Source organism: Monodon monoceros, unplaced genomic scaffold (assembly GCF_005190385.1).
Source record: "Monodon monoceros isolate NGI ecotype Baffin Bay Population unplaced genomic scaffold, NGI_Narwhal_1 Super_Scaffold_21, whole genome shotgun sequence".
Lineage (NCBI taxonomy): Eukaryota > Metazoa > Chordata > Mammalia > Artiodactyla > Monodontidae > Monodon > Monodon monoceros.
The window spans coordinates 54218790-54240337 of record NW_021703778.1 but is presented as its reverse complement, the minus strand read 5'-3'; the positions used below and the strand labels follow the sequence as shown (position 1 = coordinate 54240337).

The following is a 21548-nucleotide window of genomic DNA, read 5'->3' as shown; positions in this document are numbered from 1 at the left end:
ACCAAAAAAAAATCTAAACTGTCACAACCAAGAGGAGTTTTAAAGAAACATGACTACTGAACATAATATTTATGTTACCTTTCAACAGGAAAAGGACACTGGGGAAAAACCTAAGGAAATCTGAAAAAGGTACGGACTTTATAATGTTCACAAAAAATAAATACTCAATTCCCACTCCCCTGGGTGGAAGTACCACTGTAATATTTAGTGCGACTCTGAGAGCCATTAACTGCAGGCTGGTGGTGGCTCCTGGATTCCCCCCACCCCTAAGGCCCCCGTGCTTTGATCACCTGGGGTCCGGAAGATACCATCCCCCAGTTTTTCCTGTCAGGTAGGGCGCCGGGGCACCTGCAGGGCTGCGGCACCGCTACTGCGGCAAACAGACGCGCATGCGTGCCCAAGGCCCGGTGGTGAGGGGGTTGCCGCGCACGCGCAGGCAAAGCCGGCGTATTTCTTGGTGCCGCCCCGGCAAAGGCCGCGTACAGTAGAGCTGCTGCCGGAGATGCCTAACGTTGTGTTCTGAGGAGCGGCCAGAGGCGCGATGGAGCGGGCCAGGTCAGCCGTGTGGTGTCTTCCCTCAGAGGCAGCATGGGAAACATTTTTGTTTGCGTGATATTCCAGGCTTCCAGAACTAGAAGTATTTCAGTATTTACTGGGGATCTGGGCCCTCAAGTTCTTTGTCCGGAGGCCGGATAGGGCACCTTCTGGAGATTTGGGGCTGGGCTGACCCTCCTCGGGGGTATTCTTTCCGCGTCTTGTCAGGTCTTGGCGTGTCTACACCATCCTGTCGCGTCCCCTCAGACCCTCTCTAGGGTGGCCCTTTGTCCTTGAGGTCCAAGGCCATGACCGCGGGTGGCGAGGGTACATCGCGGTGGCCACTGCGGTGTGTTAAGTGGGGGAGGGTACAAAGGGTGGGGTCAGTGGGGCCGCAGTACTGGCCAGGGGGCAGCAGGTGCTGTGTCCGCGGAGGCACTGGTGTGTGGCAGTAGTGGGAGGGGGTGGTTGGGGTGGTTCCCGTGGCACTGATATGAAGGGGGCGGCGGGGTGACCGCAGTGGCTGTGGCGGGGATGATTGGAGGAGGCGGCGGGGTGACCGCGGTGCCTGTGGCGGGGGTGATTGGAGGGGGTGGCAGGAGTGTGGCGGGGTGGCCTGTGTTGCCACGGTGTGTGGGGACGGCGGGGTGACAGCGATGACGGGGGCCGCAGGGTGGCGGTGGGGCCGTGACAGGGCTGGGGATCTCGCGGAGTCGCTCTCTGGGCAGTGGTAGAGGCGGTTGAGGGGGAGGGGCAGGGGCGGGGGCGGGCAGTTGGAGGAGGCCATTCGTTTGAAGAAAAGAAAACGTTCAATTTTCTGTGACTAGTGGTGCTCTTAGAATTTGAATACTGTGGCGAAACTCCTACCCTGCGCCTCAGCTGAAGGGGTGGCTGCAGAAATGTCCGGTCCATATATACTTAAGTCCTTTATATTTCTCACATTTGTGGGTTTGGTGTAAGATGAGGGATATGATGTCCACAGCCTGTTTAGTGCATCTTGCGGGGGACCTGCCAGGTTCTGGGATGTGACACGTAGGGGTGTCTCTCGTTCGCATAGGTTTTCCCTGCGTTTGGAATGAGAATTTCTAAGGCCGGCCCGGGAGTGTGCGGGGGTCGGTGTCGCGTCACTGCCATTGTGCAGCTCCGCGAAGATGGCTGCTGCCGCAGCTGTATGGGTCTGCGCAGGCGCGAGGGGGTATGTGTGTGTGGGGGGTGCTGCCCCTCCCCCCAGTGCCGCAGTGTGGGAGGGGCAGCTGTGCCACTTCTGCCTGGCAGGGGTGTCAGCCGCACCCTCTGCAAAGCGACGTCCTAGGTAGAGGAGGCGGGCCTGGGTGGGTGGTTGCCGCGTCCTAATGCCGCAGTAGGGAAGGTGTGGGTTTAGGGTGCGCAGGCGCAGCAGCGACGACACCACTTCCCCCCTGCGGTGGGGCATGCTTCGGGGGAAGGGGTTTGCGCAGTCTTTGCTGTGTGGGGTGGCCAGCCACCTTCTTCACCTGTGTGCCCAATCCCTGTTTTCTTCCCTACTGTGCTGCAGTGGGGGTAGGGGGAGGGGAGGAAGGAGACAGGTTTGCTCAGCCACTGCCTGGCGTTCCACCATTTCCTTGCAGTGCCGCAGCGGAGTGGGGAAGGTGGGGAGATCAGAGATTTATACAGGGGGCAATTTGTACATTCTTTGCCTGCCTGGAATGGCAGGGCAGCCGCACTGTGCCCCTGGTTTTCTGTTACGCTTAAGGGCCTGGAGGCCAAGAGAGGTGAGGGCATTCCGGGATTTACTGTGCTACTTAAGACAGCCTCCATCACCGGTGCAGGAGCTTTTCCATTTTTGTAGATTCTCCCTAGGTTGTATTGTGAACAGTGTTAATTGTTCGCCACATTCAGGTGGCTTCAGTATCCCTTTAGACAATTCCCGTTCCTATAACCTCTGATTTCAACTTTCCAGGTTATATAATTCCACAACTGCATCTCTTTTGTCTGTCGTATTTCTTAATCGCTGGATATTCCATTGGTGATGTCATCTTTATAGATACTTTCCTTAAATCAGGGGGTCGCAGCTCCTCCAGAGCTCCTAGGAACTGAGGGCTGAGTTGTGCTTGTTCAAGGAGAACTGGAGAGAGAAAAGTAGAATGTGGGTGTATGTGGGATTAGTGAATTCTTGCCCTTAATCGAATTTTTAAATTAATGGTTTCGTTCCATCATTTTTGAAGTTGGAGCGGCTGTGAATATTTGCTGAGAAAGGATAATTAACAAAGTAACTATTCCTGTATTATGTATTCCACTACTTTGACTTTTGGGGGGATATTTTTAAGGACTTTCTTTGCAGGATTTTGATATGCTTGCCTTTTTTTTTTTCTCGTGCATCATAAACAGTACGCCTGGTTGTGTGCTGAGTTAGAATGTGATTAAGGAAAATACAAATTCAGAAGCCTGGGAAGCTTTGTTCTGGAATTATTTTCCAGTAGTTTGAAAAATAGCAGGAGTCTGGTATTTTGCGATACTTATATGATTTGCACCTATTTTTTTCTGCTTGTAGGAAGATAGTGCTTCAAATATGAACTTCTGATCATTTGGCCCTTTGCAAAATGAGTGTGCATCATTCCTGGTCCGCCATTTTGTAGTCTTGCCCTCGGGCTCAGGACCTCAATATGGCGGACCCTGTGGAAAGAGGTGAAGTTTGAAGGTCCCTCTCCTGCCTTGTGAATATTTGTAATAGTACCATGTCTTTTTGAGAATGGGGAGGGAGTGTGAACGCTTTCTGAAGTTTAGAGCAAGGACACTTAGTCGAAGGACTCTGTGGTGTTTTCTAAAGCAAGGTACGTTGAGCAAGAGTTGTTGATGGTTAAGGCCGCATCCTTCACTAATAAAGGTTTGGCAGAGAAGTTTATTTTCTGGTTCCTGAATGCTGGGTGGCTCAGAATTCTTGATGATTCTATAGCGTTTTTTTTGGCGGCACTGATCGTCTTACGTTTGTTGGAAGATCACAGACTGGGATTACCTCACATTATCTTTGTGTTTTTTTATTTCTCATTCTTGAGGTCCTAGTCATTGAGTTTATAATTGAGTTTTTTTTGAGGGGAGAGGTGTAAGGCATCCTAAATATTTGATAGAATATTAGGCCGTTAGGAAAAATATTGTGTGATCTCATCACATTTTCTTTTCAGTGCATTTCCAGATTAGTATTTTTTTAATGAAAGTGATTTTGGAGCAAAAAATTAACATTATGTACATATAACATTTTATTTCGTTAAGTGCTAATTTTCTGAAATGTTCACTTTTGATGAAATCCTATTTATGGATTTCTTTCTCATTAGGTACTTGAGGTGTTGTCACATTGTCTAATCAACGGTCAAGGAGATTAGCAAAGTATATTCAGTACTTTTACCATTTAAAAATCTGATATGTGATTTCTTAAAAAATGGTCTTTTCTACTGCCTGATTAGAACATTGAAGTTTTTGAAGCAAGAAAACAATTTGGGGTTATTGGTAAGCTATTTTGGTTACTTTGCATAATCTAAACATGAATTCTAAAAGCACAGGTTTAGGGAATTATCTTTTGGTATGTGTCCTTTGAATTCTGCCTTTGATATATTACATTGCATGACTTGTGTAAAATGCCTTTCTCTCCTTTCTGATTTGACATTTTAGAATTTCAATTTCATGAGTGGTTCCTGTAGTTTCTAATCTGGTTGACCCAAGTAGATTTCATGTTCAGATCCTTTGAGCAGACATTTTGTGCGCTGTTCTGAAGATTATAATGTCAGTGGCTGTTTCTTTTTTTTATACAGTTTTAAAATTTCTTATTTTGCAAATCCTAAGAAGCATTTGCACAAGAGGGTGCTTAGACATTTTGAAATTTAAATTTTATTCTTTATTCCACTATACAAAATGATCTATCATAGTAAAATATTTTTCAAACCATTTTTAGAATCAACGTTATTTTTCAGGGATATGTAGGTATGGGTAGTATGCCTGTATATAAATGTATCTCTGTAAGTGTATAGTTTTATATCTGTATATAAAGGGAGAAAGTGGTTTTAGGATAGATTTTGACTATTGGTGGATAAAGATATTCTAAGATTTCAATTTTACTTTTTTTTCTTTTCAGTTTTACTGAGATATAATTGACATACATCACTCTACCGTGTTTTAATTAGATTTAATTAGGTTAATTAGATGGAGTTTAAAAACTCCATCATACTAAATATAGTTCTAACTATAATCTTTACTTATTTATTTGGCTGCCTTGGGTCTTAGTTGCGGCACATGGGATCTTCATTGTGGCATGTGGCGTCTTTTGTCACAGCGCGCAGGCTCTCTAGTTGTGGCGTGGGCTCAGTAGTTGTGGTGAATGGGCTTAGTTGCCCTGTGGCATGTGGGATCTTAGTTCCCCGACCAGGGATTGAACCCATGTCCCCTGCATTGGAAGGCAAATTCTTAACCACTGGACCACCAGGGAAGTCCCTATAATCTTTAAAGAAATGGTTATTTCAAAAATTGATGAAGTGGATAAAACAAATCCTCATTCTGCTTCAGGGACCGTTTACACCTGAGACGGACCACAGAACAGCACGTACCAGAGGCAGAAGTACAAGTCAAACGGAGAAGAACAGCCTCACTGAGCAACCAGGAGTGAGTACAGTCAGCGTTGAGAACCAATTTAGGGCATTTTCAAATTGGAACAAAGTATCCTGTGATCAGGGGCTTGAAATGAATTTAATTAATGAAAGAAGCTTGCGCATGTTGTATCGATATAGCAAAAAAGCAGTTAAATCATCCTTAACCATGCCATCCTAACTTAACTCAACTTTTGTAAAAATTTTAGCAATAAGTATTTCCCTTTTTTCCATATATGTGTGGGTGAGTGGTATCTTGATAAAATTCTACATCCTTCAACATATTTATATTAAAATTATTTCTGCTGTATTTATATTGTTACTAAGTCACTTTTTCTGTGCTTGCAAAATGTTCTGTGCTTTGAAGAGATGTTAATTTATGTATTCATGCTTTCTCTGCAATATTTAGAATTTTATTTTTAGTACATTTACCCAGTTAAAAACTTGTATACATTTTTTCCCTTTATTTAGGATATGCATACGTATTTCTAGAAGGGACATTTCAATTAAAAATATATTAACATTTCTAATGACATGGTATATATTGAGTCTACACTTATGTGCATTTTGTCATTACCACAAATCTTGACAGTATCTGTGGGTAACATCATTTTTCTCTCCTAAAGCTGTTATTTTTCAAAATTATAAGTATTAGTAATATATGAATATAATCTCTTCTTAAAACACATAATTTTGAGATAAAAAGTGAGTGCCTCCTTCAGTATACCACTACTCCATTCCCCTTCTCTCTACAGATATAATCCTCAGGTACTTCGATCTCTATTGTTTCAAACTTTTTCCTATGCATTCATGCGTACACACATGGGGTGAGGGGAGGCATCTTTGTGATTTGTTTGTTTACATACATGAGATTTATTCTGTAACAATGTGCCTTGGGGATCTTTCCATGTCAGTGCATATAAATCTACCTTATTTTACAAATTGCAGAGTATGGGTGTTGTAATAACATAATTACATTTATCATTAGCTTACTGATGGATATTTAGGTTGCTTGCTTTTCTTAGTTATTACAATGAAGGTAAGAGCAGTCAATCTGAAAATTAATATTGCAGTTGTCCCTTGAATAACAAGGGAGTTGGGGCGCAACCCCCCACATAGGCAAAAATCCCCATATATCTTTTGAGTTCCCCCGAATTTAACTGCTAATAGCCTGCTGTTGACCAGAAGCCTTACTGATAACATAAACAGTTGATTAACACATATTTTTATGTTAAATGTATATCTACATATATTTTATGCATTCATGACATACCTAACTTTTTCTTTTTTCGATATTTTTATCCTCTGTGGTTTGTCTGCAAGTTTTTTCAAATTGTCACAAATCTCCAAAAACTTTTCCAATATATTTATTGGAAAAAAACTCAACATATAAGTAGACCCACGCAATTCAAACCCATGTTCAAGGGTCAGCTGTAGTTATTAATATTTATTTGTATTTTATTTCACTTCAATTGTAAAGCTTTTTACAGAAATTGTTGTAAGAAGTAGATAACATTTTGCGTCTTATTTTTGTTATTTGTTCATTTTATATGTGGAAAAACTTCAGTATATTTGCACGTTTAAAATTATTGGTGAGGCGAAAGATTTCTCCATTTTCCCATGTTTATTTTACTTATTCTTCATAGTTCATTATTCTTTCCTTTGTTACATTTTCGTTTTGGAAATTACTTTGAAAAGGAACATTTAAGAGTGAATAGTTTATAGTTTGTCCTTTATAATAGGCATTTGCCTATTTTCTTTTATATAGTAATGTAATTTTTCCCCTTCAGTCTCTTGTAACTTCAGAGTTTTTAAAAGTGCCATTTTTTCCTCCCCAGCGTCTCTAGAAATATCTTGAGGTAGTTTAGAGATTGGTGGAGGTATGGGTGGAGGGGATTTCTTGGGGGAGGATCTTTGTTAGTGGGTGAAGGTTCGATCATATTTGTTATATTTTATTAGAGCCTTTATCCAGTGCAGCATCAATGTGGACCAGTATAACAGATTATCATATCCTAATCTTGTAAAAGACTGCTTTAGGTGTCATTAGTTTGTCATTATCTATGGAAATATTTTGTTGCTTTTGAAGAAGAAATAACTTCATTTTCCTGATGTCTGTTATGTATATTATGTAAAAATACTAGAGGGTGCTGCACTAGGGGAAGAATCTGAGGGGAGTTTTGAGTTAGGAAAATAGTGTAATTTCCCCAGCTACCTTTATCCACTTTGTGAGTGGATTATAGGAACAGGTAAACAGTATTGATATTCTCTAAGCCCAGCTTTAATCCTGAGTCATCTAGTTAGCATTAACTTTGGTGTGATCCCAGAGGCCCACCATGAATAACAAAGATACTGCTATCACTTGTTAAACTCAAAGGATTAGAGGTTACCTCCAGCCTAATTCTTTATTATATAACAGAATGTTAAAAATGTTATTTAAAAACTACAGAAAATAGCGGAAAACCTTTTATCATAGTCCCATTTTCAAATCCAGCTGCTTTTGAATATTTTCATATATATATACTTATCAACAAGGGCAGAAATGGCTGGTGATTTTTTTTTTTTCGTGCTTGTATTATTAGCCAGCAACTGTGTAACCTCCTGCATCTCTTATCCTCAGGATCAGATTCACAGCCAGATGACTGATAGGTAGGAATATATTGAGCGTTTTTTTCCAGAATTCTCTGATGACTAATAGATGGTTGTTTACATAGTTTAAGAGCTTAAATAGCCTGGGCCCTGGAAGTTCTTTGTTTCAGGTAATGACTTCTTGTCAGCATGAATGACAGCCTTAATGTCTCACTGGAAATGCCTTAACAAATGCCCACCTCCCTCCTTGGGGGTTAAAGAATTGTTTCCAGATTGGAAAGTAAGTGATGGATATTATACTGATGGTACTTTCACAGGGCATTTTAAACAAAAAGAGCTTTTTTTTTTTTTTTTTAAGTTCCTTGCTAGTATCCCCCAAGAGGGTAAGTATCCCTCAGTCCCAGTAACTCTGTGTGGAGTCTCCAGTTTTATACTTTCTTCATAAGGTAATGGCATGCTGTGACCCTAAATGAGGATCTCCTTAAATGTAAGGGTCTCTGTGTTTTCTTTCACATTGTTATCTATATAGGAAAATGTCTTTTCATTTATGTGTATTGTGTTCTTGTCATAGGTGTCCCCTGTATCCAAGGCGATCTCAGCAGCAGCAGCAAGTACCTGTGGTGGATTTCCAGGCGGAACTGAGACAGGCATTCTTAGCTGAGACACCAAGAGGTGGTTAAAGAAGTATTGGAACACCCAGGTAGCTGATTCCAAGAGAGAAAACAAAACAAAACAGGTTAGAGCTGATGCAGTTATGATCAAGAATAAAGAACTAATTAAAGGGTAGGGTGTTTGGAGGTCATTTAATTATTTGGGATATGTCCAAAGAAGTTTTTTTTCTTAAAGGCTTCATACAAATAAACACATAGCAGAAAGTTTAAAAAAGTAAAAGCAGGGTCTTAATGCTTTTACCCTGATACTTGTCATGTATTACTTTTCAGACATTGTATAGTCCTTGCTTTTTTAGGTAGTTCTTTTTTTTTTTTTTTTTTTTTTTTTTTTGTGGTACGTGGGCCTCTCAGCGGCCATGGCTCACGGGCCTAGCTGCTCTGCGGCGTGTGGGGTCTTCCCAGACCGGGGCACGAACCCATGTCCCCTGCATCGCCAGATGGGCTCTCAACCACTGCGCCACCAGGGAAGCCCTAGGTAGTTTTATTCATATTTAACTTGTACTGATTTTCACCTTAACATATGAAAAATGTTTCATTATAAATAGCTGCTGAATATCCTGCTAATATGTTTTATAATTTCTTTTTGTGAGAGACTTCATTTTTTTTCTGCTGGTAGTTTGAAATAAAGCTTCAGTGAATTGCTTTGCATAAAACTTTAGATAGGATCATTTCCTTGGATATGCAGATGTAAAAATAGAGTCAAGGAATTTGAAATTAAGGTACATTTTCTGAATTGTATTATGAATTATTACATTAGTCTGTTGTCATGAAAAAATATAGTGCCAGTTACACTTTCATCTTCATTGTTTATGTTAATTATATATAATTTGTTTCTATTGAATTATAAATACATATCACATCCATTAGCAAATGAGAAGCTAAGTATTTCCCATGCTTATTTACTAATTTTTTTGTTTTATCTTTTTCTTACCTTTTTTTACCAATGTGTTTGAATCAGCTGACAATGTAATAAAGCTATTAATCTATGATTTTTCAACGTTACGTAGGTTTATTTACAGTGTGTCTTGTGTTGGTTGCTTAGATTTTTAGGAAAACGCTATTAATTTTGATTTAATACTTTATTTTTCCTTCCCGACTTTTAAAAAATTAAGATCTCAATCCAAAGGGTTTAATATATACTTTTTAGAAACTACTAGAGGAAAGGGGTTTATAGATGAGTTTTCTTCTAGATTTTCTTTATTTCTATTTTGAAATATAACCCCTCAACTCAAATTAATTAGGCCTGTTTATGGCCATCATTTCAAATTTTAAAGCAAAGGGAAAACCCTCCCCAGCTGAATCCTTTACCCAGCATTCTCCAGTAATTGATTGGATTTGATTGCAAGACAGTGGAATTGATTTCAGGGGGCGGGGTAGAATCTGATGATTGTCCTCAGCTGTTCCCCAGAGTAAGGGCGTTTTTGAATAAGTAAGTGTGCATAATTGACTATTTTTAACCAAGAATTTTTTGGCTTCTCAGTGCAGTTTACATACTCTTGTAAGTTCCTGAGTAAAGTATTATTTAAATTATACATTATGATCTGTAAGTAGGGCCATCCAGTTTTCTGAGTTTCAAGTGCTCGTTTTATCTAAACAGTACTAGGTACTAGGATTGTTATAGAGCAGGAGTTGGTAAAGTATCTGGCCCATTTATTGCCTGTTTTTGTAAATTTATTGACACACAGCCATGTCTATTTATTTACGTATGGCCTGTGGCTGTTATTGGCAGTACAGTGGCAGATGGGAGTATTTGTGACACATTGAATGGCAGGCAAAGCCTACAATATTTATTCTTTCCTTTTAAAAGAAAAAGTTGGCTAATCTCTCTCAGAGAACCACTTTCAAAGATGAAAACACTAAGATGGGGCCAGTAGGGAAGTGGTGATAATATACAGTGTGGTGAAGGGAAAGGGGTTGTAGAAGGAGAGTATATGAAGTAAATATCCCAGGGTAGAGAACCAGATGAATTTCTGGGATAAGGGTCAGGTCTAAGACTAGTGCTAAAGTCTACTATACTTGTAAATGGGTAAAGGCATTTTAACAATTGATATGTTTTCTTTTTCGTTATAAAAATCTCAATCATGTGAGTGATAGCCAAGAAAAATGGGAAAGTAAACCACAGACTTTAAATACCCATGTTTCAACCACAGCAGCATGAGGTTGAATTTTCTTTCATTTTGCCCTTTTGCTTTTCTTTTGAAAATGTAGTTAATTGTAATCATGCTTTTAAACTATTCCGCTTATATGTATATCATTAATGTTCCTTCATTTTATTACATAGTCCTCACAGTTATCATTTGTAATGAATAAATGATGGTCCATTCATGATTTACTTTTCCTTTGTACCTGTGTTTTTTTCCCTAGTTTGCTATGCTGTTATGAATATTAGTGCTATATTTTTAAGATATATTTGGTATTTTTAATTTATTAGGGTAAGGATCCAATTTTGGGCTTAGGGTATAATTACTAGTATGATTCTTAAATGTTTTGTTATGTTGCTTTCTAACAGCATCATAAGCAGTGTTGATTTGCCATCAAGAATACTTACTAGAGTGATAATTTCTCAGTACCACCTTAGTTGTCTTTTTTTTTTCCCTTTGATAAATAAACAGTTTCAAAAAGGGAAACATTGTTTTCCTCTGGTTTAAATGGCATTGCTTTGTGGATTAATAGTTTCCACTTATTTGTGTTTTCTCATGTTAGACTTTTTGCATTTTTTTTTCTGTGAAGGGTCTGTTATTTAACCAAGAGAATGAACACTAATACATTACCATTATTCTGTGACTTCTCATTTCTTACATGTTGCTTGGCCAAGTCTGACCATCATATCCTTTGATTTAAGGAAGCTTTACATATTTACGTAGTTTAATCATTTCAAACTCCACACTTTTCAAAAGTTTGAGAACTTCCTCCTCTGAGGAATCCCAGGATATTTTTGGTCAGGCTCTCTGAGCCATTTATTTGCTTATGTGCACTTTCATCAGGAGATTTACCGTAACTGCTAATTCCTTAATGCAGTGTGATATTGCTGCTCTTATCTTCTTCCTCATAAAGCATTTTGTTCTCCTTTACTGTAGAGATACATTTGATCATTCTACAAAGTGATATATCTCCTTTCCCTTACAAGGGTTCATGATTATGGTGTGCTAAATTTAGGGACGAGAGATAAGTGTTCCTAAATTTCAAGTCCCTCTTATTAAGGGAAGCCGTTCTTAACCTCCCTAGTCAGTCAACCCCTATTCTGAGTGAAATGTATATCCTATTATGCAAATTATTTTATACATATTACATCCTCAGTTCTGAGGTCTCCAGTTCTTTAGTCCATGACTCAAATCACCAGATGCATTTTTATACTTGATAACTAGGTAACAAGATAGTGGGTATGGGAGGGGTTTGGAACCTCAAACAGGTTAGATGGACAGACACATGCCTGACTGGCCTTCCTTTTTTGTTCTGATCCAGTATACCAGGAAATCTTGTTTGCATTTGTTCATCTCTTAATAGCTAAACTCTATGAACTAGGGCTGATGACGTATGTGTTTACTGAAAGGCCAAGCGGGATAAAACATTTGAAACAGGTCGGATTGGGAAATCTCAACTCTAAAATCTGTTTGGCACTTGAAGGTAAAAGCCCTGTCTCTGAATTTTAAACTTTTACTGGAGAGGTGACTACAAATTCCCACCTTAAATGCACATTTGATACTGGTTTCCATTATATTAATCTTTACATCTGAAACTTTTTTGTGATTGCATTTCTTTCCTTTAAATGAAGTTTTGAAAAGCTACATCCAGCTACATCTTTTTTTTCCCCTAATAATCACTGTCTTGTGGCTCATTGTCTGGTAGCATGTCTCCATTGTTGGTAAGGGAGTGAGCTCCAGTAGTAGTGTCTTGTTGAACGTTTAGCTGTGTTATTTTTCTTTGAGGGCACCAATGGCAGTGTAAAAAGTAATCTTACTATGAACTTTGACCATTATTTGAAAGTCCAGACAGTTTACTTTTTAAAAACAGCTTTCTTGGTGTATAGTTCCTATACCATAGAATTTATCCAGTTATAAACAAGTGCTTTTTAATAAATTTACAGAATTTTGCAGTCACTGCCACATATACTCTTAGTATTTTCCATTACCCAAGTAAAATCCCCTCGTGCCCATTTAATTCATTCCCCATTTCCACCCCTAGTTCAGATAACCACTTGATTTACTTCCTGTCTCCATAGGTTGATGAAGATCTTAAATCTTAGATATGCTATCATAAAAGTGGAAGTTGCTAGTGATTCAAACATATACGAAGTATTCCTGAATTTATAGTCTGCTTTATAGAGAATCCTGTCAGAATTCAGAACATCTGAATTATAGGCCTTAAACTTCTCATGTGAATTTGGATTAGAAACTACATTTATTGGGGGGAGGATTGACTTTCAGGAAAAGCTGCACAAAGGATGCATGGTGGTTTACATGTGGAGAACAAAGCTTGGGAGATATTCTGAGTAATGATCAGTTTATTTTATTAGAAAACCTGATACCCTCCAAGTTCTCATAAAAATGTATTGAACTGCCATCAAATTTTGGTAATTATAGCGAAACATCCCCTCTCCTTTTTACCATCCTTACTGAATTATTTATTTTATATCATTATGATCTCTTCTAATCTAGTGTTATATTTCCACATGTATAATGGTATCCTCACCATTCTTTTACTTCATTGTTTTGATGTTGCCATAGTTCATAATCACTATTTAAATGATTTCATTTTCACATCCTAAAATAGATTTTAAATGTACTTAAGCAGTTTACTGTTTGCAGATTTTCTCTATTGAATATAGAGACATAGTGGAGACAACAATTTGTGTGTTTCCTTTTAAATGAGTATAATTAGCAGTTTGAGACCCTTTACCAGTTTTGGCTAGGTTTGGTTCTCATACTTATTCAAAGCATTTTCTTAAGTATATTGGGGGGAAATGAGAGTATTGTTCCAATGCCTGTTTCTTTGATTACTAAGAAAGTTGACCGTATATCCGTGTAAACATTTAGTAGTTTTACGTCCCCTTTTAACAAAGGACACCTTAAACAGGTATATGATAATATATTAGCTTCTTGGTGAAGGGAGATTTCCTAGCTTATTTTGAAGGGACTTTGGCTTGGGGAAAGGGAACACTGAGGTAGAAAACATTTAGGTAGTTCAGTGAAGGAGCAAAAGTTTGGACTAACTCAGATGGAGAGACTTAAAGATACCAAAATGTTGAAGTTGAGATGACTTGGTGTTAATTTGTGACCAGAGAATGAAACATTACCTTAAATAAGGATGGAAAGAGAAAATAATGCATTTTGGGAATGGAAAATGAAGCTTATTTTTGAAACGTTTAAAAATTTCTGTGTAAAATTAAATTTAACCACCTGTTAACTCTGGGTGTGTACAGTGTGGAAGTTAAGGTGATGGAATAGTGAAATTTGGTGTTTACTTGGTGGGTATGAGAGTATGAGGGGATGCTTTTGAATGTCTTTTATAGTGCTTTTCATACAAAATTGTCTACCTGTTTTAAAACATGGTAGATTGCAGTGCAGCTAGATCATGCTTTCCTCTGCAGGCTCCATCTACTATTCGAAGCTTCCGCCCCAGCTTGCATTGTTTGTAGGAGAACGTGCGTCATACCTTTATCTGTAGCCTTCCCTTAGGTCTTAAGGATCCTGAAACTTGCCTGTGGACATTGGATTTGGTGGAACAGCAATCATGGTAAGATGTATATTAGGGCAGAGGGGTGAGAAGCTAATGTAAATGCCCAATATAATAGATTTCCAGAGTGTGGGGTGTTTGGGGGTTCTTAATATGGAATTAATCTATAGAGATGACGCTTCATTTCATGGAATAACAACTGGTGAAGACCTATGTCTGTTGTCCTGTTACAGTGGTATAATGGTTTGGGAAACATCTTAAGAGGAATCTTGCATTGTGAGGAAATACAAAAGAGAGTTTTTGGTCATAATTACAGTGGTAAGGGACTGTCCTGCAGACGGGGGACTCTGAGGTCAGATTTCAATAGATAACAAGACTACTTTAAAAATGAAGGGTCCAACAAAACCACAGCCAGGGGAAAGGCCTTGGCAGAATCAGCAGGGAAAGAAAAATGGAGGGGTTTGGGGCTTTGAGGCTTGCTTGGTACAAAGGAAGGCTGTCTGTACAGAGAAATACAGCATCCTAATCCATTTTGTGTTTCTGTTTAAGTTTAGCTAATCAAGAACATATATTCTTAACTGGAAAGATATCCAAAGGGACTGAAAATTAGGTTTTGAGGAATGGGAAGAATGTTAGATTTGACCGTGGTTTGTGGTCTTCAAAAGGGCCACAGTATGTAGATACAGTATTTCTACATATTAAAGTTTCATTGGAGTGGGCAATAAGGATGAAAATCTTTAAAAAAGGTGCCTTAGCGGGACAAAAATGAAAGAAAAAGAGTTTGAGGAACACTGATCAAAGTTCTGAATTATATGGGATGTGGGGTGTGGTGGAACTAGGACAGAGATCTTTAAAAGGGAACTGAAAAATGATACATCGTATTTGCAGTGGGTCGATGGGAGTTGCAAAGATGTGATGGAGATAGGAGTTTCCCACCATTTCGCTAGGTGTCTAGAGGAAAAGAAATAGCTAACAGCGTAAAGTATTCTGTATGAGGGTGGAGCTTGGGATTAGAATTGGGGAAAGGACAGGGATTAAAATGATGGAATACTAGAAGGGAGAGCTGGGTTTGGGAGTCTCTATTGGGGAGGAAATATATTTAGGGTACTGGAAAACTGCATAGGGAGGGATTCTGAGAAGCAGAGCGTTCCATAGGGGAGTATAAATGGTCCTGCGTCCAAATTTGGTCTAGTATCTTAAAGGTATGGAGAAAAGAAATGGAGGCATGATATTTTTGTTAAGAAAGCCAGGTTTGGATTGGTATAGGAGTGGGGAAGAAACAGGAAAGGGTTAGAAAGTAGCTGCAGACAAGCTGATGACTAACTCTTCTCTTACTCCTTCCAGACTGTGGGAAAGAGCAGCAAGATGCTGCAGCACATTGACTATAGGATGAGATGTATCTTGCAAGATGGCCGGATCTTCATTGGCACCTTTAAGGCCTTTGACAAACATATGAACTTGATCCTCTGTGATTGTGATGAGTTCAGGAAGATCAAGTAAGGCCATTTGGGTTTGGGCAGTGGGATACTGAGGGAGAAGCTGAACAGTAGGGAGGGTAAATGAAGGAGGTAGGGTAAAGGCAGGACTGGTCTCTTGTCTAATGTCCTGGCCTCATCTATGAATTGGATGAATCTCCCAGTATTAAGAGTCAGCTGTATCCACACTACTGTTTTAATTTTGGAAATACAATTATGAACTAAACTGAGAATAAGACTGTATGGTATGATCAAAATAACAAGTTATATTTATTTAGAAAATTGAGAAATGATCAGTAACATTAATCTGCAACATTCCTTCAGATTGAGGGAATCTTAAGAATAACAATTACTCTTCATGGTTGAGGAGTTGAGATGTGAATAGAATAATTCAGGCTGTGTCTAGCAATTGTTTGGCCAGCCTCTTTGCATGCCCCTTGTTTTGTCTGAATCCTCATGGTCAGTGTTGATTTGGTCTCAATCCCTAATCCCCTTGCTTATTTATCTTTGTGATTTGCCCATGCTGTTTCTTCAGAAATAATGTCTGTATGTTTGTGCCTTACCATAGGAGGTCACCCTCTTTGCACCTGTGATTGGGGAGCTTCCTTTAACAATAAGAGCATGCCACTTGCTAGATCCCAGGGACATTCTACTTCCATTCAGTTGACTTTTCATTCAGAGTATTTGGGTCAGTGCTTGTAATATCTCCAGATGTTCAAGATGGCTTTGTTTCACGCTCTTGGCAGAATTTACAAGGCATCACCCTTGACCATTGGCTTTATTTCTTCTGTTTCCACAGTTAACGATATACTGTCCAAAAATTTAATTTGACTGCTTCATTTAGGGATTTCAGATATGAAGAGAAAGGTGATGATGACCTTTGCCTGACTGCTATAAGTCTGTTCTTCTCAAATCTGAATAGAATTAGTAACATATTCCTGTCCTTCCCTTTTTATTCATTCTTAGTCGTCTTCCTGCATACAAAGTTGGATCATTTCAGAAATTTTAGGATGGTGAATGCTTCAATGTTAATTTTTTGTTTAAATAATCTGCCTTTTCACTGAAAAGAATTTTTAAAAATACAGTGTTGATGAACACTACAGACATTTGATGAATGCTTTAGGTGTATTCTTAATTTCTGTTTTACTCTTCAGTAAGTTACAGGGATAATCTCACCTAAATAATGCATTACCTGTAGTATGTGGTATAAGCCTCATGCATGTATGATTTTTGCTGCTGACAGATGAAGAAATTAGAATCACAGAGGTTAGAAGAAAGTTTTCAAAAAAATTTCCCATGGTTATATAGTATGTGGTAAGTCCAGGAATAAACAGGTGTCTGTTATTAAAAACTTTTTGGTATGCTGTCATTGCCTCTTGCTGTTCCCATCTCTTATTTCAGTTGTCTGTCATCAATATTTACTAATTTAGTTAAAAAATGATTTCAATCCCATCTTAACATGAAAACTTGAGGTTTCAGTTTTGCCTGTCTTTAAAGTCTTAGCCAGTGGCGATCATTTTATAATGTATAGAAATATTGAGTTACTGTGTTGTGCATCAGAAACTAACATAGTGTTGTAGGTCAATTATACTTCAAGAACAAACTCATAGAAAAAGAGATCAGATTTGTGGCTACCAGAGTAGGGGATGGGGGAGGGTGAGCTGGATGAAAGTGGTCAAAAGGTACAAACTTCCAGTTTTAAGATAATGAGGTACAAGGGATGTAATGTACAACATGATGAGTATGATTAACACTGTTGTATGTTATATATGAAAGTTGTTATGAGAGTAAATCCTAAGAGTTTTCATCACAAGGAAGAACATTTTTTCTTTTTTATCTATAAGACGTGTTGGATGTCCACTAAACGTATTGTGGTAATCATTTCATGATGTATGTAAGTCATTATGCTGTACACCTTAAAGTTACACAGTGCTGTATATCAATTATATTTCAGTAAAACTGAAAGAAAAAAGTAAAATTCCAAGTTTTGCAATCAGTACTATTAAAAAAACAGTCCTAGCTGCGTTACTTGCATCTGTGTTTCACAAAGAAGAAATTAGTTTTGCTGTATTATAACATTGAGGGAACATTCTGGAAGATTGAAGTATGATAGGAAAAGAGCCATTCACCCTTATACATCAGTTGAGTCTAGTTTTGTTTGTCATAACTCATTAACTGTTTGAGCATGAGCATCTGAGCATTAATTATTGTCTTCATTGATACTTATCTATAAAAATGTTAGTGAGTGACCCATAACTTATCATACTAAAATTTTCTTCTGATTTACAGGCCAAAGAATGCTAAGCAGCCAGAGCGTGAAGAAAAGCGGGTTTTGGGCCTGGTGTTGCTGCGTGGGGAGAACTTGGTTTCCATGACTGTGGAGGGACCACCCCCCAAAGATGTAAGGAAGATGTAGGACAGGACAGAACATTAATGTGGAAGGACATCACGTTATTTGAAATATTTGCTAAATCAGGGTACAGCAGAGGCACAGTATAGTGTGCCTTTGTCAAGTAACACGTGCCTGGCACTTGATGTAAGTTCTTGCTTGTCTATTCTGGGAGATTAAGGGTTTTCTGATGGGTTAGTCTGCCTGCTGGCTGCAACCTAGGCAAGGGTAGGAGTTGGTGATTTAGTTCCTCTTGGTAGGGTCGTGAAAATATATGGACTCACAATTTGACAGATGTACAGTTTAATCTGTAGGATGCCTTCCGTGATGCTATTTTGAATACAGAACTAATATGAGATAGGTAATAATGGGAAAATGGTGGGAAAGGGGTATTTTTTTAGGAATAAGATTATTGATAACTTTCATAAATCATTTGATTTCAAGCTATAATTTTTTTGTTTCAGACTGGCATTGCTCGGGTACCACTTGCTGGAGCTGCAGGAGGCCCTGGGGTTGGTAGGGCAGCCGGCAGAGGTGTTCCAGCTGGTGTTCCAATTCCCCAGGCTCCTGCTGGATTAGCAGGCCCTGTCCGAGGGGTTGGGGGGCCATCCCAACAGGTGAGGAACCACAAGTTTTTATATTATTGGGAGAAAGTGCCTAGAACCTGAGGCTGAGGAGATTGAAAAATCTGAGCGTACATACTATACTATGTAAGCAGCATATACTGTAGAAGGAAGAAAGGTACAGATGTACATTAGGAAGGCAGTAGATTAAAGCCACCATGATAACAGTAACTCACCACTGTGGGTGAGTGAAGAGGAATATGGGTGGATAAACCGGAGTTGAGAAAATGCAAAAGGGCTGATTAGGTTAAAAGGGGGCATGTTCAGTTTAAAGGAGAATGTGATAGTGTGCCAAGATTTTTTTAAATGAGAATAAGAGAAGTGCAGAATTGCCTTAATTTTTTGTTTAATAGTCCGTGATCAACTGCTTATTTTCTGTATTTGAATGATGCAAGGAAGTGCCTTACCTTTACTGTCTTTCTAACCATTCCTTCTCAGGTAATGACCCCACAGGGAAGAGGCACTGTCGCAGCTGCTGCAGTTGCTGCTACTGCGAGCATTGCTGGAGCCCCAACTCAGTATCCACCAGGGCGTGGGACTGCACCTACACCTGTTGGTCGAGCAACTCCACCTCCAGGTAAGGAATTGATGGACAAGAACTAAAAGAATTTGATTCTTAGATATAGGTGTGGATCTGTGAAAAAATTGTATCATCTTGAGGAGTGATGATGAAAAATAAGAAGATACTGAATTAAGGCCCAGCCTAACTACCTAACTAGGAACTTGGAATATGTTTTCCACTTTTGGACACTGATTTTAAATGAAAGGCTATGGACTCTTTTGAGTTGGGATGGCCAGCATGGCAGTGGTCAAGGAGAAGTTGTTCAACTCTACTTAGTACCAGGCTTATTTCTTTAAATATTATCTTGTGTTTAATGCTACCATCTTAGCTGATTTATGAGGCCTTTATTTCTGCCATTTTTCATTCTAGGAATTATGGCTCCTCCACCTGGTATGAGACCACCCATGGGCCCACCAATTGGGCTTCCTCCTACTCGAGGGACGCCAATAGGCATGCCCCCTCCAGGAATGAGACCCCCTCCACCAGGAATAAGAGGTTAGTGGGTATTCATATTCTCAGTGGTGCTATCCAGGCCCCTGAATATTTATATGTTTTTCTATTATTTTATGATCTCATGGAATTTTGCTTTTTCTTTTCAAGGTCCACCTCCCCCAGGAATGCGTCCACCAAGACCCTAGGATACTATTGATCCTTCTTAGTCACTTTTTTTTCCTGCAATGTGTCTTGTGAAATGTGTGGAGTGTTTGTGAGCTTTTGTCTTCTCTGCTGCATTAATATTAGCTAATAAATGCATAAATTAAACTGTGAGCAACTGTTGTACATTTTTTTGCCTTTTGTTTTTATTTTTGAGGTCAGGGTGAAGACTGGGATTTTTCTGGTCTTGAAGTTATTTTGGATTAGGTAAATCCTGTTAACCAACTCATTTAAATAATTTTCTCTTTAATTCTTATGATAAAATGGTCGTGATACTTTTTTCAGCTTCATAACTTTGACTTTGTGCACTGACTGGTGTCAGGTAATAACCTTTATACGTAAGGATCCAGGGGGTTAAGTGGTTCATGTAAGATTCACACATAGCCCTCTCTACTTGACTATGCCATACATACTTGAAGGAAAGTAGGGATGTGATGAAAGGCCTTGTAAGGCCATCTATAGAAGGAAACTGTGGTGTTGAATTAGACTTTGTTCATTCAATCAAAGCATTTGGAATAGGAGGGTACTCCTTTTGCTTGCAAGTTTACCTCAGTTGATGAGCTTTTTACTGTGCCCTGTGCCTGTGCGGTCAGAGAGATGACACTATCCTGGAGTAATCATCATTCCCTACTAGTGAGTATTTACTTACAAATTTTTAAATGAATGGCAGAGCGTGGGTCTTGGGAGCTGGGGAGACTGCATATTTGAGACAAGCTGTGTTACTTAAAGATAACTTACACTCTGAAATACAGTTGACACTTTTTTCTTTTTAATTTTACTTTTTGGCCGTGCCACGCAGCATGTAGGATCTTAGTTCCCTGACCAGGGATTGAACCAGCGCCCCCTGCATTGAAAGCATGGAGTCTTAACCACTGGACCGCCAGGGACAGTTGACACTCCTAAGTACAAATTATGATTATATCCAGCTGCATCAGTTAGTGATGTACGGGAAGTGTTCAGAGAAGTAGACATTATCTCCCAGTTAAATAGTTAAGGAATGGCCAGATATCTAGATACAGTTAGAATTGGTTAGGGAACAATGAAATCACTTTTAAAAGGAAGAGGTAGGAGGTTTTAAGCTCTACGGCTAAGGTTTCAACTAGACAATAAATGAGTCCTTATTGATTGTAGGAATTAGCTTGTAAAATAGCACAGTTAGATATTGGTAGTAACTCCTTAATAATTTAAGACTGGTTGACTGTGTCTTCTCCTTCGATGTTTATCAGCAGAGGTTGTATTTGTGTTTCCTTTTCTAGCTTTTAAATCATAACCTTTCAAGTAATAGTCTCTGGAAGAAAAGGGGCCTTCAAAATGACTACAGTTGCTGGCACCAACTTTATGTGGTCTATCCCAAAGTAGTTTTTAAGATCAATGGCCACTATGAGGTAAGGAACAAAAGAAGCCAAGCCTTCCTTCATTTAGGAGATTTTTATAATACATATGTGATACTTTTTTCAGAGTTTGTGAATGTTACAAAGGAACTGTGGTTATCAGAGCCCCAGGCATCTGGATCACTGTAGACAAAACCAACCATTCTCTTAGGATAAAATTGACTCTGATATATATGACAGATACAACCTTCAGTTTTTAGAGCAAGAGTATGTAAAGAGCCTTATTTTCTGAGTGGTTTCCTCACTGGATCAACTTCAAATAATTTGTGGTACTCTTTTTCTGTTTTTGGAGGGAAGACATTCATCCTTGTATACATCTGCTGGCATGCATGGCCTTTAGATTTTGACATGGGTCACACGGCATATTTGAAGAAGACGTG

The 21548-nt window shown here is 39.1% G+C and overlaps 2 protein-coding genes across 3 annotated transcripts; both read left to right on the top strand.

Moving 5' to 3' along the window:
* The first annotated feature begins 384 nt into the window (after nt 1–384).
* SNURF (SNRPN upstream reading frame) lies at nt 385–8453 on the top strand. The gene is made up of 3 exons (XM_029238092.1): nt 385–555; nt 5065–5160; nt 8302–8453. The coding sequence occupies exons 1-3, from the start codon at nt 542–544 to the stop codon at nt 8408–8410; spliced, it is 219 nt and encodes a 72-aa protein (XP_029093925.1). The 5' UTR covers nt 385–541; the 3' UTR covers nt 8411–8453.
* SNRPN (small nuclear ribonucleoprotein polypeptide N) lies at nt 8310–19922 on the top strand. Of its 2 annotated transcripts, XM_029238091.1 has the most exons (9): nt 8387–8466; nt 13989–14134; nt 15419–15570; nt 17839–17950; nt 18403–18425; nt 18507–18555; nt 19000–19138; nt 19493–19618; nt 19724–19922. In XM_029238091.1, exons 2-9 carry the CDS (start codon nt 14132–14134, stop codon nt 19759–19761), a joined length of 642 nt encoding a protein of 213 aa, XP_029093924.1. In that variant the 5' UTR covers nt 8387–8466; nt 13989–14131; the 3' UTR covers nt 19762–19922. The 2 variants fall into 2 exon arrangements, with proteins under 2 accessions (XP_029093923.1, XP_029093924.1); XM_029238090.1 differs by having other exon boundaries at nt 8310–8466; nt 18403–18555; nt 19724–19878.
* The last annotated feature ends 1626 nt before the right edge of the window (nt 19923–21548 follow it).